Raw genomic sequence first — 20,023 nt, forward strand, 5'->3', positions numbered from 1 at the left:
TCCCTTTTTTCCCCCTTTCCCCCCCCTTTTTTTCCCCTTTCCCCCCCTTTTTTTCCCCTTCCCCCCCCTTTTTTCCCTTCCCCCCCCTTTTTTTCCCCCTTTCCCCCCCCTTTTTTTCCCCTTTCCCCCCCTTTTTTTTCCCCTTTCCCCCCCTTTTTTTTCCCCTTTCCCCCCCCTTTTTTCCCCTTTCCCCCCCCTTTTTTTCCCCCTTTCCCCCCCCCTTTTTTTCCCCTTTCCCCCCCTTTTTTCCCCTTTCCCCCCCCCTTTTTTTCCCCTTTCCCCCCCCTTTTTTCCCCTTTCCCCCCCTTTTTTTCCCCTTCCCCCCCTTTTTTTCCCCTTCCCCCCCTTTTTTTCCCCTTCCCCCCCTTTTTTTCCCCTTCCCCCCCCTTTTTTTCCCCTTCCCCCCCCTTTTTTTCCCCTTCCCCCCCCTTTTTTTCCCCTTCCCCCCCCTTTTTTTCCCCTTCCCCCCCCTTTTTTTCCCCTTCCCCCCCCTTTTTTTCCCCTTCCCCCCCTTTTTTTCCCTTTCCCCCCCTTTTTTTCCCCTTCCCCCCCCCTTTTTTTCCCCTTTCCCCCCTTTTTTTTCCCCTTTCCCCCCACCATTTTTTTTCCTCTTCTTTGTTTTTGTTTCGTTCACACCTTCTTGGCTCTTCTGATGAGCCTTTTTGCTGTGCTGAAAATTATCTTTTCAGGGCTTATTGTTTATTTGTATCCTTGGTAGTATTTGGTCTGAGAAGAAAAGTATGTTGCATCTCATGACAGCTTAGTTTCTTTATTAGCCCCCCTGTGGGGAACTTTACTGGAGGCATTTCAGAAGTCTTAATAAATAATGTGAACTAGTTCTTTGTGATGTTATGGAGACATTTCAAGACTTAAGACGATAATGATTTTTCTTTGCAAAATCTCTGCATGTTAGACCTTATCAGATCATGGCAATCCAGATTTTCTAGTGCTCTGTTTTTAATTATTGATGCACAAACTTGCCAGGAAGGCTAAGTATTGCTCCTTCTCATTTCTCTAGAATGCTTCCAGTGTTCACTGAGACATTCTGTTTTTTTTCTTAGCCATTCTGCTGTGGCATATTTGGAGGTACTAGTTGAACATTTCACTCATTTTAAGTTATTTGGGGTTTTCAACATAATTTGCTGCTTTTTTTTCCTGAAAATTACCAAGTTTGAATCAGGAATTTGTGCATCATTAAGGCGGCGGAAATGTTTATTTCTTCTTTATATATTTATCTTTTGTTAATGTCTCTTCCTAATCTCAAGTGTTTGGTAGTTTTAGCAAGACATTTAAATATCTTTAAAGGCTTCCTGCATCTTGTACATTTAGGAAATTCCTGTTCGTAGTTCTACCTTACAGAAATTTTTCCTTTGAATACCATTTTCGCCCTTCTTGATTTTCCCTCTTAATTGCTGTTTTCATTCTGGTATCTCTTTATAGATTGAACTAGGATTAAATTCCTGAACGTGTATATGTTTCTCTTTGACCCAACAGTTTTGCAAACTTTTTAATTTAACTTAGGTTGATTTTTTTCTTGGTTGTCCTTGTGCCCTCTTTCATTGATTTTCTGCATCTCTTTCAGGTTCTTTTGTTTGGGTTTTTTTTGAGTAACCTGCAGGACACTTCACTTTTGTGCGTCAAAAATACTCTGAATTTAAGTTGTTACAAGGAGAACTATATTAGGTCATTTACTGGAAGACAGAGCAGAAATAACTATGTTTAAGAACTTTGCAGATTTATGAAAGAAAAGCATGGCTTTATAGATGTGAGATTCTCTTATTGTTTCTTTAATAAAGTTGTCAGAAAATAAAAACTGCCATTACAATAACAAAAGCAATTTTGAATATTTAGGTCTTTGTGATTCAGTTTTAAAATTCATGAATAGGACCTTCAGATTTTCCTATAGTAATATAGTTAGCCAGGTTTACTGAATGATTGGGTGCTATCTAGAAATACAGGGGAGTTAACTGAAAGTTTTTTATCTAGAGGGATTGCTCTGTTACCTGCTATTTCAGGTCAAATACATATGATTCAGTAACCTGTTAATTATTATTGTAGAGCCACATGGTAATTGTTCTGTTTGCTTGCCAATTAGGCCGAAAATTTACAAGAAATCCCTGATGACTCAGTTTGTTATGCAGATGCCAAGGAAGAAATCTTGGAGGAATGTGAGAGTATTTGGAAGCAGATGGAAGAGGTATGCAAATCACAACTGATAGACTAGATTGTAAACCTTCCTCAGTGTTTTATGTTCATCTCCCCATCCTCACCCCTGCAAAGAAACAAAACCAGTAAAGAAGAAGGGGGCGAGGAGGAGGTGGGTGGGTGTGCAGGGAGAAGAACAGATTTTCAGGCAGGCCAAAGGCAGAAGTACTGGCAGGGATGAAGAATGCTGAGTGTGCTGATACTTTGATTTAGTTACAGTGGGAGTATATGTTAAAACTAGGAAAAACTAAACAATGTACTATTTCTGGTACTACCAGCACATTGAGACTTGTGATCCTTCTCTCTTTCTCCTCATGCAAGATGAGATTGAACAGCTGTTCACAAGTTATTTGGATCTTAAGGGAGAGAGAGAAAGGGATGATAAAGAGGCTTTGAAGGATTATGTTGTTAGCATATGCTCATGCAAACTCACATCCTTGAGAATAAAATTTATCTCACTCGATATATGGTTCACTATGTTAATAAAACTTTGTAAGGCTAGTTATTTTTATTTACAGGAATACCAGGAAAGATAAACTTTAAACCGGTCTGAGGGAATGCTGTGCATCCTATAAGATTCTGCTGAGTCTGATGAAGACTCAAGTTATAAATTTGTGTTTTGAGAGTCTTAATTGTTTCACACAATTTTATGTGGTTTTTATATGCTAGTTGTGCAAGTTCTGAATTGTAGACTCAAAGCAATAAAATTATCTAAAGCTGAAATAAAAATACTTCCAAATTTACAATAGCACAAACCATAGACAACCCACAGTGCAGGGTTTTTTTTTCACAGATTTTGTAAAAATATGATTTGACAGAATTAGGTCTAAAGACTAATGCCATTTTTTTTAATTTGTTTTTACATGTAAACTTGTCTTAATATTGAAAAAGTGGCAGGGAATCCTGTGTCTAGGTTTATGAAGTACTGTAGGAAATTATCAACAAGTTTTGTTTGACAGCACTTCGGAGAATATGAACTTTATTCAAAATTTTCAGAAAATTTACTGTGGTTTGATTTCAAAATATTTCTTCCTTTGCTGTTCTGGGTCAGGCTCTGGGGGATGTGGGAGCCAACTCAAAACTTTTATTCCAATATTAAACAAATTTTATAATTTGCAAGCATCATGTCCCTTTCTTACAAAAGGGAAGAGTAAATAAACATTGTTTTTTGTTCTTTTTTTCTACCAAGTGTCAGAGCAAGCTAAAGTTTCTAGAAACAGCAACACTGCCAAAATCAAATGCCAAGGTAAGACAGTATTGTTTTTATATGCTTCACAAAATACTTAGTTTTCTGTAAAGATGTGCTGTGTATCCTAAAGAAGGAAATTAAAGTGTTTTCACTTACCCTTTGAATATGACAACTTTATTGTTACTAACTTTGAAACTGTATTCTGAAGTATGTGTCTAGCAAATACTGAAAAGTTGCATTTATGCATAGCAAAAAGGTTGTATGCAGTCCTGACACGCTACTGATAAATGACTAACATAGGCAGCAAAATGGAGGGCTGTGTAACGTCAATACCCATTTGGACTATTTCCTAATCATTGCATGTGTAATTTGTGAAACTATATGCATCCCTTCAGTTTTACTCTGGAACAACTTTGTATCTGCAAATTGTAGTTGTTCTCTGCTTGTGGATATCATTAGGAAACTGATGTGCTTGAATTGGAATCAAACTGTGTGATGCTAAAAGCATGAACATGAGCTCCTGTAGCTCACAACTTTTGGGGAGCATGCAAAAAGGCAATGCTGGCTCACAGTTTAGTTATTTTTAAATTCTAAATAGGAACCTTTAAAATAGAATTTATATGAGGACTCCAAATTTGGAAAGTATGAAATATGCAGGCCTTATAAATCTCCATCTTATATGATTTCAGTAAGAGAATTCAGAATCAAATTCAATACACTTGACTGAATAATTAACAAAAAGAACTGTTCCGCTATCCGTTGACTACGTCAGATCTGTAATTATTATGTAATTACTAACATTAATCTCTTGTTTGTAATAAACTATGTTCTAAACTCTTTAATAAGAATAAATAAATGATTCATATTTAAATACATAAAATACAATTATTTTCTTTATTATTTCAGATAAAATCCTATCTGTAGAAATAAATTTTGTGCAATTTTAATTGGGTATAGAGTGAGGTTTTTGTTTCTTTGTAACTTTACTGAAGCACAGCGCACCCTTGTAATTAACACTTAAACTTCTGAGAGGCTTTTCTTGAAAAGTTTTTCTTGATAGGCTTTTTCTTAAGACAATGATTAAATGGAGTTGCAAAAATAAAGATGAAATTAACATTATGTGTCATGATAGAAAATAGGGAGGAGAGGAAAAGGTCATGATATATCCTTTGTCAGCAACTTTCATCAAATCTTACTGCAGTCCTTGCCAATGTAGGCACTTGTATTGAACCCAGGAATCTACAGATCTGTTAGTCTGACTTCAGTACCTTTAAAAATTATGGAGAAGATCACACTGGGTGCTATTGAAAGGCAATTAAAGAAGAATGCAATCATCAGGTGCAGTCAACATGGGTTCACAGGGGGAAAAGTCCTGTTTAACTAATTCGATATCCTTCCAGGATGAGCTCATCTGTTTAGTGGGCAAAGGGAAGGTGGTGATTGTAGTTTTTCTGGATTTCAGTAAGGCCTTTGATAATGTCCATCACAGCATCTTTCTGGACAATTGTCCCAACTGTGGGATGAACAGGTACAATGAACACTGGACAAAGAACCAGCTGAAAGGCAGGGCTCAGATGGTTGTATTGAATGGGGATGTGTCTAGTTGGCAACCAGTCACCGCCAGTGTTCCTCAGGGTTTGGTTCTTCTGTTCAATATTTTTATCAGCAATCTGGATGCCAGAGTTTAATGCACTGTTAGCAAGTTTGCTGATGATACCAAACAGGGAAATGCTGTTGACTCTTTCAAGGGCAAGAGGCTTGGTAGAGAGATCTAGATAGGTTGCAGCATTGGGCAGTCATCAGTGGCATGGTATTTAATGAACAAATGTCAGATTTGCACATGGGACAGAGTAACTCCAGGCACAAATATAAACTCAGAGGGTAGTGGCTGGAGAGCAGCCCCAGGGATCTGGGGGTGCTTGTTTGGTGTCCTTTGTTGTATAAACTTAATAATGGAATTTGTACACTATCTCATTTTACTCCAGTGTAACTCTACACACTTCAAGAGGTGCTTCTTTTCTTCTTATACAGTTTTCCTTGTCTGTCATGCACATGAAAGCTTTGACAGCAGAATATAATCAGTGGCAAAAAAGGAGTCCTGAAAGTAAGTAATAGCTTCCATGTAAGGTATACTCATAAACATCTGAGAAGTCTCTTTCATCTAGGCATCTTAAACTGTGTATTGAATATCTGCTGATTGTATTTTCATACTATACTAACTACTGTATTTTCATACTATAACTAACTTAAATTCTTCCCACATTAGCATGTATGTTTTATTTTTATACTTGTTTTGCACTTCAGTTCTAAGTGAACTTAGAATTCACTTCGAATTCTACTATAACTTAATCTCATATTTCTGGACAAATAAATACATGATTTATATCATCATTCATTAGTCAAATGGAAAAAATAACTGTTAGACCTCCTAACAAAATCACAGAAGTCCATTATACTGTTACCCTCCAGCAGGTTTCTCCTTTCTTTGATTTTCTTTCTTTCATTTGTATTTTTGATTTAGGAGAGAACTACTTCGGCAAATAATTGCGTTCATTCTGTCTTTTAAGAAGTGGACAAATTTTTTATCTTTGCAAGTATTGCTAATAAACAATAATTTGCCCATACATTTTTTTAACCATAACATATTTGATTTTTTATTTTTGTTTTAATACTTAAAAAAAGTATGTCTTGTTATGATGTACTAGCTGAAACTTTGAAGTAAGCCTTTAGTGGTAAGGCCGTTACATAGTAACAAAATGTCTTATCTTGGATTTAACAAAGGTCAGAGATCTTGAGTCAAGAAAAGATGGTAAAAGACATTTCAGTTTATTTTAACATAAGAATCCAGATTACTTACTGATCCTGAGAAGGAAAAATCACTGAGACAAGTAAGTAGTAGCTCTTAAGTTTGTTAGGCATTATCAGATATACATTCCTCAGTTCTTCAAAATATTTTTTGTGCATAAGCATCAGTGCTGACTGATTTCATTCTGTTGCAAGGCTGATGTGGCCAGACACTGAAAACAAACCAATTCAGAATCTGAGTATGAGTGAAGTCTGTTTTTTCAGATGTCCCATTTTGAGACTTCAGAAACAGTTCACACTAGACTCTCATTAGTATTTTGGTAGCACTCAGTCTTATGTCTCCTGTCAAGGACTTGTTAACATCTTTCAACTCATCTTAGTAAAACTTACTAGTTAATTTTTAAGTGGACACGTTGACTCATTTGCCTATTTATTATGACAGAAGAGGCTTCGGTTTTTTAGTGTTTAGAAAATGACAGGAATGTGTTTTAGACAGCAGATGGTGATTTCCAGTATCTTTGTTATTTGTCCAAATGAGAATGCATTTTCAGATGACCATTAAAGTAATGTCTCCAGCTTCTTTTGAAGTTCAGTAGACCAAACGTATGACATTGAATTTGGGAAATACTGCTTCTTGGCCGCTGCTTATGAATAAGCTGGTAGCTTAAAGCGAATTAATTGGAAGCACTTACAGTTTTTTATCTGGGTAGAGTACCTGGAGATGTTAGGGTTTCTTATTTAAATATGGAATAAATTTAAATTTTAAGCCATTTGCTTAAAAATATTCTTGGGGCTTGACCTGTTTTTATTGGCTTGCTGACTTGCTTTGCTCAATCATTCTTGTTCCCAGGTGATAAGATTTATTATTAGAAATCTTAATTTTGTGCTAGAGAAATGATGTATGCACATTATAATGCAAATAATATTTTGCAGCCAAAGTTTTGGCTTTTTGGCTAACTTTCTGATGGGAGGAAAAAGAAGCTGCTAAGAATTCATATAGAGTTACAATGCTTGTGTGAAAATGAGGAGACTCTATATTTACATCTTCTCTGTCCATCTTGGCTTCTTTCTACTCTTTGTTTTGAAGGAAGAATTACTTATTTAGATAAATATAGTGTTTTCAACTAGGAATAGCAGAAATACTAATTTCATATAATTTACTAATAGAGCATGAATGGCCGGTTGCCTGATTTGGTTTCTCCTTTAGTAATGGCCAGGTCATTTCTTGTAAATGAAGGCCTGTCAGCATTTCAATTTTAAACCTTATTTTCAGAGGTTATAACTTGGCAGTTCTACACTTCTCTGGGCACAATATTGGCACACAGACTTGAATCCACAATGCAAATTTTTTGTTCAAAGCTTTTACTTTAGTCTCTTCCTAAATTTCTGGTACTATTTATGTAGTTCTAGAGCTGCAAAATCAGCTGAATTGAAACTTTTTAACAAGCATGTGGCTTATGAAAATAGACTTTAACTTGTACCTTTGCAAAGTGGAATCAACCATATTTTAAACTATATAAAACAGTTGTGGTGTCTGCATAATTTCTATTTTTCTCTACAAAATGTTAGTATTATGCCAAATTCCTTTTATTTTAATAGGAGTTTTTGTATAAACGTGCATGGTAGTTGCTTTTAATTTCGTAGCATCTGCTAGTGTTTTGCTTAGTAATTGTACTGTGTATCACTAGGCAATTCTTTTTGACCTTTAATTTTTGCAAATATAGTGATTCATAATTGAAAAAGCTTTACCTGATAATAGATAAAGCAACCAGTGTTCTTTCTGCCATAAATACGTTGTCCCAGTGTGTTAGGTCTCTACTGTTCCTTCACTAAGTTAGGGTTACCAATTTCTTTCCTAGGAAGATATGGTCTTCTATTATGATACTTGAACAATATGAATATTGAATGGGAACCACATACTTGGGATTAGGTATCTAAAGATAGTGGGGTTTTTAAAAAGTTTTAAAAGAAGGGTTAGAAACCAATAGTAGAAATTGATAATTCCAGGTAGTGAGGGCTCACTATAATTGGAGCTAGGGGGAGTTATATGGCTACATTCAAATACGCCAGTGAATGTGAATAAAAGCACACCAGTGAATTTTATCACATGTATGTAGGGTATTCATTTCATTAAAGAAATCTTGCCCTAATAATAGCACAAAACATTACCTCCAACAGCTCTTAAACATAAGCTTAATTTGGGACCATTGTGCTCAAATTTTTGTGTCAAGATTTAGTGACAGTAATTGTCCAGGTAAAAGGGGGTTTATTGTGACATTCAGTAGTTCTGCTAATTTTCATCTAGGAACAAACACTGCTTTTAAAACTACTGATCTAAGTCTTCTCAAAGTTTGTGGAGATAAAAGCTATAAAATTACCTGAAAATGTGCTTCTATAAGCTTATGAAATCAGCTGTGTTGTATTTGGTAGATGTTTAATGCTTCAAAAGGAGTGTGGCCAGCAGGGAGAAGGAGGTGATCCTGACCCTCTGCTCTCGTGACCTCACTTGGAGTATTGTGTGCAGTTTTGGTGTCCTCAACATAAAAAGGACCTGAAGCTGTTGGAGCAAGTCCAGAGGAGGGCCACGAGGCTGATCAGGGGACTGGAGCACCTCCTGTATGAAGACAGGCTGAGAAAGTTGGGGCTGTTCAGCCTGGACAAGAGAGGGCTGCGTGGACACCTCATAGCAGCCTTGCAGTATCTGAAGGGGACCTATAAGGATGCTGGGGAGGGACTCTTCATTAGGAACTGTACTGATAGGACAAGGCGTAACAGGTTAAAACTTAAACAGGGGAAGTTTAGATTGGATATAAGGAAGAAGTCCTTTACTGTGAGGGTGGTGAGGCACTGGAATGTGTTGTCCAGGGAAGTTGTGAATGCTCCATCCCTGGCAGTGTTCAAGACCAGGCTGAACAAAGTCTTGGGTGAGATGTTTTAGTGTGAGGTGTCCCTGCCCATGGCAGGAGTTGGAACTAGATGATCTTAAGGTCCTTTCTAACCCTAACTATTCTATGATTTTATGGGAGGCTTAAAGGTTTTCCTTTTTGTTAAAGGAAAAGCTTTGATTTGAGTAATTATTTTTAAGATGAGAGATTTGGAGCCCAAGCCTGGACAAAAAATATTACTGTCATATTAAGATTTCATTCTGTTACTGTAGGTTTCATTTCTACTGTTAAGAGATTCAAATGCTTCACTTTTTCAAAAGTCCTGTGATTATGGAGATGCTGCAAGTTGGCATGGAACTGAGAATTGATTGAAGTCCATTGAAGGCTATCAATTAAAATTCAGTATTCAGAAAATTCAAGAGCCATAAATAGCTGTGTTTTGCAGAAGTATTCTGGGGAAACATTGCCAAATCCATCAATAGTGCAGTACTTTCCATTAAATACTGCTGTTGCTCAGGGTTGGAGTTGAGATATTACCTTGATGGGGCTTTCATCTCCCTACCTATGGCTGTTTTTTGAACAGTATTGATGGTGAAATTCTTGTTCTTTAAACATGATGTACTTAATCAGGACTGTAAAGCCTTCAGGAAGTTGTTTAACAAGGAATTGAAAGACTGGAAGGATTTAATTGCCCACATTGGTAATGTTGATAGAATCCCTTCCACTGAAAAAAATAGGCATACTTATCCTGAAGTGTGACTGTAGTTCGCATTCAATATTATGTACCTATATACCTGAGCTAGTTCAGGTGTAAAAAATAATATGGAAGCATTAACACCACACTTTTTTCAGTCTAATTTAAGTTGCTGAAAAGTGACAGTAGGTTAGCCCAGCAGGACACCACAAAATGTTGTTAAACTGCTGTTTACAGCCAAACTGGTTCTTTAGGGGCTACCCAAGATTTTCTCCAGCCAGACTGCTTTTCAGTATAAACAAGTCTGCATCATCTAATGCATAAAATAAAATAAAAAAATCTTTTTTTTTTTCAGTGATTTCTACCAATCCAGATATACTGTTGTCATTAGGAAAAAAAGAGGTAAGTCTTTTTGTTTGTCAAAACATAGTAACTTTTTTTCTTTGGAAAAAGTTATGTGCAGTTGCTGCATTTTCCTATAACTATTCCTGTGGTGCACTACTGCTAGGATACAGTGTATGTTTCTTCAGGCATTGTTATAATATTTTTCTCCCCTGTATTATGACTACAACAATTTCCTAGTTGTAGTGAATATTTTTAACAAAAGGTTTTTATATATTGCATTTCATACTTGATATAAAATAGTGTAACATTATGTATTACACAGAAGTCAGTATTCTTAGATTTAGATTTCTGTGGCAATAATTTGCAAATAACTTATTGAGTTCTTCCAGCCTTGGAAGAAAGAGCAAATCAAGAATGTCTTAGGGTTATCGTTACACTATATTGACCGCACATTGGTATGTAGCGTGACCTGAGAATATTGATGTGGCTATGGATTAACAAAAAAAAAAAAAAAAAATCCCCTCTCCCCCAAGAAAAAGACCCAAACCCCACACTGCTAGTTTTTGGTTTTCTCCTTCCTAGCTGCTTTCCTTTCTCCAGTGTCAGTCATAATAGGAAACTCAACCACAGTTCAGAGTCATTATTAAGAAGTTCTTTGCTTACACACTTTCATTTGACTGTATTGCTATGGAATATTTGATTTAATATTACATTTTGTGCTGTATTTAGGATTCCAATTTTTTTTTCAGATGTTGCATAGATGGAGCATATTTGCTTCTGTAGAATATTCTCAAAATTTTTATTTCTTTGAGATAAATATGAAAGTTCCTCCTGTGGAAAGAGGCAGAATATATCCAAATCATATATTAAACAAAACACATAAACTATTAGAAATACTACTTTGTAGAATATGATGCACTAATGAAAAACTCAGTCCACTGTGAGTCCTTTCTTCCCTATCTTTAGCAGCGCATACAGCTTCTGGCTGAAGTAGTTTTATTTTTCCCTTTTGTGTCTCCCAGGAATGTCCATATCACTGAGGACCATTTAATTCATGGATGCAGTTAGTCTTTGTAGTATCTTTGTTTTTTGAGTGCTATATATTTTATGTTGGTGCAATTAGCATGGATTTATTCTTGTAAGCAGCTGCACTGAGACAACACAGGCCTGGTACTGCAGATCTTCTCCTCAGTCTTTCATCAGCTGAGCAGTTCATGTGTGTGCTCCGTAATCTGCTTCAGGTCAGAGCTTCAAGACACAAATGAGCAGCTGGTGGCAGTATAATTTTAAATAGTTCAACTGGATTTAAAAGTAGTGTGTCACTCTATAGCTGTATTTAAGAAATTACAGATAATTTTACCTCTCTAGGAGGTTTACGGAAGTAAGTTTACCTAGAAAAAATATTACAGACTGGGCTACCTGCAAACCATAGGTTTGCTTGTACTTTCTTATAGTTGGAGAAAGTAAAAGATGATCTTGAAAATGTGCTGTCAACAGTTCAGGTAAAGAATAAAAGCCTGGAAGAAGACCTGAAAAGGTAATATAATAATTTGAATTTATGAATGCTGTAAACTTTGTTATGGCGCATTACTTTTTTTGACTGTCCAGGGAAACTGTTTGTTGCAACATTTCCTACTTTTCATGTTTCAAAGAGAACAGCAGTGGTACGAAGAACAGAAGCAGTTAGTAGATTCTCTTAGTAGAACTCGAGAAGAGACAAAAAGACAAGTTGAACAAGTTTCCAAGAAAAGGTATTTCCACATTTTTTTATATTGAAAAATTTAAATATCAACAAGAGCAAATGAGCAAACAAACTTAAATATTCTTCTTTTGTTAAATAGATCAAAAATAACTCAATAATCCATATTTGAAACACAAAATGTTGCTATTATCTGCTAATATCCTGTGATTCAAAGTGTTGAACTTATAACAATAGAAAGCAAGAGATTCTTTTGGTTAAGAACTTTGGTTATTTATTTTATTTTGGTTAAGAACTTCTTATTTATTTTATTAAATTTCATATTGTACTGCTATGTTTCTATTTCTAGAGCATTTCATGAACAGAGAAAGAAAATCTTGGAACTAAAGGTATATAAGAAAAAACTACTGACTGCTCTGGAGGAATTCCTGGAAGAACATTTTCCTCCTCCAGAGAAAGGTGGAAGTGCTGGAAAGAAGGTAAGATTTTCTCAAGAGCTGTTAAATTTTGAATGTTCAATTAGATGCAAGATCTTTTTTAAGTCGCTAGCATAGAATCTGCAGTTCTATTTTGAAGTAAGTATAGTTCTTACACCTGATCCTTTAGGTTTGATATTTTATATTTTCTAGGTTTGATATTAATATTCTTCAGGTTGATTTATATTATTTAAGGCTGTTCCCAGCTGAGTATTTTCCTTTTAATGCATATATACTTTACCCAGTTTGATGCATAGCAATGTATTGTATTTCTTACTGAACTGCAAGCTGTGCCAAATTTGGAATTGGTGAGGGGTTCACTCCAAATTGTTCCATTTTATTTTACTGGACTAGGCAAGTGGATTCATGTTTTCATTGGCAAAGTAAATTTTAATTGTCTAACAATGTTTTTGGAACAATAATAAGGACAAGTGTTTATAATTACAGTGCAGTTTGGAATGTTAACCGCCAATTTCTGTTCAGGCAAACTGGACCAAAAATTACCTTAAAACTGTAGGGAAAATAGGGAGTATTTTGCATAATAAATTTAAAATCTGCAGTAAAAATAGACCTTTACCATTACTATTTGAAAGATTAGCTACAAAAGCTAGGAAAAAAGCAGGGGTCAATTTTTGATTTTCAGACATGTAATACAGAAATAGAAAGCTTTTCTTCATTCCACTTCCCTACTATTTCAGACAACCACATAATATAATTTCTTTAATATAATTGTGCTCTATTTTAAAATTAATTATTTTTATTACTGCTGCTTCTACTGGGGTTTATTCTAGTACCTTAGAAACAGTCTCCAAACTTCCAGTCTAAATTTATTAGTGTCTAACACATCCATATATTCTCATGCAGTATTGTCCTTAGAATAGCTCTTTCTTGTGTTTACTTCTCCTGTATATTTACACACAGCAATCTTGTACACCCTGCTTCTTTGTTTTGTGAATTGAACTAGAAAAGCTCTTTTATTCTTCTTCTGTTAGGTAATTTTTTTATTTTTTCCCCTGGGTTATCGTAGTAAGACCAGTTTTCTGTATTTGCTTACACTTGGAGTCATCTTTTTTGGAACCTGGTGAAAACCAATATTATAAAACAAAAAACCTGCTAGTTTAGAGTCATCACAAAAGCAGCTAATTACACTCCTGTTTTTTTCTTCCTATTAATCTCAACTGATGAACCCTGAGCTTTTTATTGCTATCATTGTTAAATTAAATCTTAGATTTGCACAGAAGTATATATATTGCATGAAAAATATCACATGGAGCCTTCAAAGCATGATGTCCATTTTCAAAGTCGTTTTCAATCACTTTCAAACAAGAGTATTATATTTTGCTTATACTGCTGTTCTGGTTCCACCCTCCTTTCACCAGGCACCTGCATCGAGGTTTGGGAGTGGGAAGGAAGATTGAACCACAGCAGCCCAGGTTAGCTTCTGTTGCTGTGGCCCAACACTTTTACTATAGGTAGTGGTTGCAGTAAGAATTGTCGTGCATTTTAAATCTCAGATAAAAAGCCTTTTTTTTTTTTTTTTTTTTAAGTTAAGATGTATGGAAAGTTGTATGTTAACAAATATTCTTTATGTCAAGAAGAATATGTCAAGAATCTCCTTGGAATGGAGAAGGTGCCTCTTAAGTTAAATAAATTCTGAGCTTCCTGCTTAAAAAAATGGGAAAAAAGATAGACATGAAGGAAGAATTTGGGGTGCAGAGAGAAATATAGGTAGTCACCACTGTGGATCCAGTTGTGTCCTGGACATCCTTTGCATCGTTGGAGGTGGTGGGAGTCCTCCAGGGTCCGTAGTCGGTATAGGAAGTAGTGGGAGCCCTCCAGGGTCTGTAGTTGGTATCGGAAGCGGTGCGAGTCTTTTAGGGTTCATAGTCAGTATCTGAGCAGAGTGTCCCCAAGAGTCTGTAATAGCTGTTGGAAGTAGCTGTCAAGTGGGTGTCCTCGTGGAGTGTCCTTCTGGAGTAGTCCTTCTGAAGGTGTGCTTTTGTGGATTTGCCTTCATGGTGATGTTTTTTTTGTTTTTTTTTGTTTGGGTTTTTTTGGTGATTACCTTTTCCCCCTTTTATGGGTTAGAGGGAGTACCTGTGTTCCTAATATCACATATTACAAGTTCCTGGTGGACCAGTTTTGCAGCAGTTCTTGGGATAATGGGCAGCAATTCCTCACACCAGACCTTGAGGTAATGGAGAGAAGACTCTTAGTTCTTCCCACTCATCTCTGAGGCAATGGATGATGGAGTCCCATTTCAGTTCCTCACACCCTTCTCTCAGGCAATGGACCCTGGAGTCTTACCTCAGCTCCTCCCCACCCATCTCTGAGACAATGGTCAGTGGAGTCCCATTTCAGCTCCTCACACCAATCTCTCAGAGAATGGTCTGTGGAATCCCATCTCAGCTTCTTTCTCAGCAGTTTTTGAGACAATGGACAGTGGAGTCTGATTTCAGACCAGTCTCTCACAGCTGAGTGAGCAGCCCTGCCCTGCCAGTGCTGTATTATCTCTTTTATTTTGTTGAATGTGATGTGGATGGGGGTGGGGAAGGATAAAATAGAAAAATAAAAGAATCAGGTTCACCATGCAGCAGCATAACCAGTTTTCTTGGTGTTGCTGCCTAAGGAATCCTTATCAGTTCATAGGGAAATTAATTGATTTGCTTGCTGTTAAAACAAGTAATTTTCTAATGATATTTTATTACAGACTTTTTTTCTCCCAAAATTGAAATCAGACTAAACAAATGTAAGCAAATAATGAAATATATTTAGGCACTATAAAGTGAAGTCTTGAGCTGTGTCAAAATGTGTATTATAAACATTTTCCTAAAGTTCACAAAAAGCCATTTTTTCCTAACAGGTCACATGAATGTTTTGCACTGTACATTATGAATATAATGTACTTGGTTCTATTTAAACATAAACCCAGATAGATATACATTGATCATTTAAGGTTAATCTCTTTAATAATTAATTAAAAAATTGTTATATTTAAAGTGTATTATATTGAACTGGTAGATTTAAATACTACCTTGTTATTTCTGTCACAACTAAACCTAAGTAAAATTCTTCATCTGTTGTGTAATACGCAATCAAATAATTGTGTGATTATTTTTATTTGTCAGTTAATATTTTTCCTGACTTTAGGTTTGGGTTTTGTTAATTCATCTGGGGGGTGGTTATCGTTGCAGAACTCTCAAGAAGAGCCAGTTGTAGAACTGAAACCGCTGCAAGATATATTAGAGGTGAGATGGCTTTGTTATATAGAGATTCAGGGGATTTTCCAATACTCAGATCTGACCATAATATGGTAATAAGATAAATAACATCATACGACATACAGTTAAGGTATTTAATTGAAAAGTAGAATGTTTAAAAATGTTATATCAGATTTCTGTTTTAATTCCTATTAAATTAAACTCCCATTTAAAAAAAATGTGCAGTAATAGTTTAGGTAACTAAATCTTCAGTTTACTGCAGAGTATGATTATCCCTCATTTCTTAATTTTATAGTAATTATTTCAAGGAGTTTTATGAGCCCTACTGGCTCATATTAAGGGAAAGAAGTGCTATGCTTACTGATTCAGTATAAATTGTATGGCAAAATAGTTTTTCAGAAAAAAAAAAATCATAAAATGTTTAGGGTTCTAAAGGACCTTAAAGATCATGTAGTTTCAACCTACCATGCCATGTGCAGGGACATTTCCCATTAGACCAGATTACTCAAGGCCCTGTCCACCTGGCCTTGAACACTGCCAGGGATGGGGCATCCTCAACTTCTCTGGGCAACCTGTTCCAGTGCCTCACCACCCTCACAGTAAAGAACTTCTGCCTTATACCTAACCTGAACTTCCCCTGTTTTAGTATAAGCCCATTACCATTTACATTTAGCCCATTTACCCATTACCCACTACAGTCTCTAATGAGTCCCTCTCCAGCATCCTTGTGGGCCCCATTCAGACACTGGAAGGCTGCTATGAGGTCTCCACGCAGCCCTCTCTTGTCCAGGCTGAACAGCCCCAACTTTCTCAGCCTGTCTTCATACAGGAGGTGCTCCAGTCCCCTGATCATCCTTGTGGCCCTCCTCTGGGCTTGTTCCAACAGTTCCATGTCCTTTTTATGTTGAGGACACCAGAACTGTACACAGTACTCCAAGTAAGGTCTCATGAGAGCAGAGTAGAGGGGCAGGATCACCTCCTTCGACCTGCTGGTCACACTCCTTTTGATGCAGCCCAGGATACGGTTGGCTTTCTGGGCTGCGAGTGCACACTGCAGCCAGCTTATGTTAAGTTTCTCATCGACCAGCACCCCCAAGTCCTTCTCCTCAGGGCTGCTCTGAATCTCTTCTCTGCCCAACCTGTAGCTGTGCCTGGGATTGCTCTGACCCAGGTGCAGGAGCTTGAACTTCGCTTTGTTGGACTTTATGAGGTTGGCACTGGCCACCTCTCAAGCATGTCAAGGCATGCAAGGTCCCTCTGGATGTAATCCCTTTCCTCCAGCATATCAGATGAACCACACAGCTTGGTGTCATTGGCAAACTTGCTGAGGGTGCACTCAAGCCCACTGTCCATGTTGCTGACAAAGACAGACCAATCCCAACACCAACCTCTAAGGGACACCACTCATTAGTGGTCTCCAGCTGGACGTTTAGCCGTAGACCACTACTACTCTCTGGGTGCAGCCAATTCTTTATCCCCCAAGTGATCCATCCAGCAAATTTATGTTTCTCCATAGACATTCTCTTGTTTAGAGACAAGGATATTGTGCAGGATGGTTTCAAGTGCCTTGCACAAGTCTGTATCAGTTGCTCTTCCCTTATAGACAAGTGCTGTGTCCCCATCATAGAAGTCCACCAAATTGGTCAGGCATGATTTGCCCTTCATGAAGCCAAGTTGGGTGTCACCAGTCACTTTGTTGTTTTTCATGTGTCCTAGCTTGGTTTCTAGGAGAATCTGTTCCATGATCTTGTGAAGCTCTAAGGTGAGACTGACTGGTCTGTATTTCCCTGGGTCTTCCACTTTCCTCTTTTTAAAAATGGGGGTTATATTTCCCTTTTTCTAGTCATTGGATAATAGTTACAAAAGGACTATTTAATGTGTAATTGTGTGTATAAACTGAATTCTCAAGTGAGGAAATCAATTGGATTCATCCATTTCTAATTGGTTTTATATATATGCCTTACATGTATGCCATATATGTTGGCATGTATGTATGCCAGAATTGCTTAGTATTTTTAATCACATCGCACATTTTAATCACATTGCAAATTCATTAAAATTAATTTGAACTCCAAAGCATAATTTTGAAGGAGCATTAATAATCATTTCACTAACCTTGCTCCTTCTTGATTTAAGTGTGTCATTTGAAGTGAATTTTCCTGTTCGTCCCCCATCCTAATTCTTCAGGCAGTTGTAAGCACCTATATGTGAGACCTCCCTGGGGGAAATTGTTTTGGTTTCTCCCTTCCACCCGCCTGATGGAAAACTTGATTAATAACAGTGTTCTGGTATTAAGATGCTATGATCTGGTCACTATGACATTGTTTTACTTTAAAGTCCTGACTTTGGACTTACATCATCAAAATAGTTTTACATGCTTCAAGTATCTCAGCATGTCTGTTAATTCCAAATTAGGTATAGTTTGCAAACAGAATTTAAAATAGCCACGTTCCCTATGGAATTGAACATTTAAAGCTCTTCTAATGCTTTAAAATTGCCCTTCATATTTTTCTGATATTGTTAATCTCCTCAAAATGTGAGCACACCCAAGTAATGTCAGATTTACATTTAGAAAAACATAGTTCCAAAAATTCTGACTTATTTTAACTGTCTTGGTGTAATCTATCAATGTCCCTTATCTTTGCTTTATGGGAGGTTGTTCTTTTTTCTGTTGAGCAACTTGGTTTTAGCTTCAAGTCCCTGTTAAATTTCAAAAGTGTCATGTTAGATATAGATAATGCTTTCTTAAAGAGACAAATACAAATTCACCTTTGCATTATAATTACAGATTTAGGATTTGCTGTTGTACAGCCATAATTCATTCACAGCATTCTAATTAGTGCATGCGTTCCTAACCATGTCTCCTCAATCTCCATGTGTGTGTTTGTTAAATAATAAAAGTGTACATTTTTAATAAATCTGTTTTGACAAGCTCGGTATATACATTTATATTATTTAGGTATATCAGTACTTACTTCATTAAGTTAGTGTAAGTAGTAAGCAAGCAGTAACCTCTTTTCTCATGCAAACTTCAGAATTTTTGTTATACTACTTTTTATTCCAGTAATGAGCTGTTCTTTTAAACAGTTTGAGGAGTATTCCTTTCTGGTTGAGAATTTAGTGAACTAGTTTAAGATTTGAAAAACAGTTTGCAATACAAACATATGTCAAGTTATAATACTTTAGAATCTTCTGAAAAAGAAGAACAGTATTTTTCTTGTTTAATAGTAATGAGTAAAAAAATAAAAAGTTAAGTCCGATAGTGAGGAGTTTTTCTTTAGAGTAGGGGCAGACTGAATATTTTGTACATACTGAAATTGGGAAAGCTATAACACTTGGAAGCTCTGAGTAGAAAGATTAAATTAATGGGATGAATAGAGAGAGCACTGTGGGATGAGTAAGGTTATTTAATCTAATGTGTGCAGTATTCCCCATGAGCAATATTAGGAGGGCATAAACGTGGTCTCTAGGAACAGAAAAAAAAAAAAGTCAAAACTCTTCTTTGTTTTTAACTTCATTAACTAATGCTATATTTAGATAGGAACAATGGAGTAAAGAAGGGTCAGGAGGAGGTGAATTGTAAAGTGCTTGTCCTGCCCTAAAAAGTAGTGATATTATGAATTTGGATAATCCATTTATGAAACGAGGAGGAAGATTTAATGTGCAAATATGAAGAAGTTAAGCTAGGACTATGATGTTTAACTTCACAACTGCAAACGTATTTCTTTCTAACACTACACACAGAAGGGCACAAAATACAGGAAAAAGAATTTTTCCCAGTCTAAAATGACTTTTAACTTTATAGTGAAATTTAGAAAAATTATACAACATTCTTCTCTGCTAACATACAAAAGGATCATGGAGAAATACCATTTATTGACAGGAAGTCATTATGGTTTTGAGGCAAGTGATGAAATCTAGTTTTCCCTCTTATTTAATGCTTTTAATCTTAAATTAATGGGCACTGATTTAAGGATTAATTATGTAAGGATTTGCCACCTTCATGTTCAGGTATTTTAGGCATTTACAGTTATACCTCTGTAAATTACCCTCTGATAATTTTTGACAGTGGAAAAATTGGTCTGGGTAAAGGAGAATTCTGCAGTCTTATTTCTTATGTTGCCTATGTAAGTATCTTTACTACAATAACTTGTATAAATTCAGTTAAGGAGATAAAAATATAGCTGTTCTGTTCATTTCCTAAGTTGTCTTCTTTTGCTCTTCTAGATTCTTGTAGACAAATTACTGAGCACACCGCATGAACCCTATGTAACAATCGATGACTCATTTTGGCCACCTTATCTTGAGTTGCTGCTGCGACATGGAATTGTTCAGAGACATCCAGAAAATCCAGGCAGAATGCGTCTAGAAGCCTTTCATGAGTAGTCATTATTTTTAAATGAAACTGCTCTTACTTGGAGGCTGACATACTTACATTCTATGACGAATCTTTTAAATATCAGTAACAGTTACCTTACGAATTAATCCTAACCTGCTTTTCTAT

General features: G+C 36.3%; 1 protein-coding gene across 1 annotated transcript; it reads left to right on the forward strand.

Moving 5' to 3' along the window:
• Positions 1-2,095: 2,095 nt before the first annotated feature.
• CENPK (centromere protein K) lies at positions 2,096-19,905 on the forward strand (the record flags this gene model as incomplete). The annotated part of the gene is made up of 9 exons (XM_061475701.1): positions 2,096-2,197; positions 3,395-3,451; positions 5,426-5,498; positions 10,134-10,180; positions 11,578-11,660; positions 11,776-11,874; positions 12,172-12,301; positions 15,493-15,546; positions 19,747-19,905. Coding segments are annotated over 9 exons (804 nt in total), but the record flags the coding sequence as incomplete, so codon positions are not given.
• Positions 19,906-20,023: the final 118 nt, after the last annotated feature.

Source organism: Pezoporus flaviventris, unplaced genomic scaffold (genome assembly GCF_033815535.1).
Source record: "Pezoporus flaviventris isolate CSIRO_AGI_PZ_B2104156 unplaced genomic scaffold, CSIRO_AGI_Pfla_v1 ptg000089l, whole genome shotgun sequence".
In the NCBI taxonomy this organism is placed as follows: Eukaryota; Metazoa; Chordata; class Aves; order Psittaciformes; family Psittacidae; genus Pezoporus; species Pezoporus flaviventris.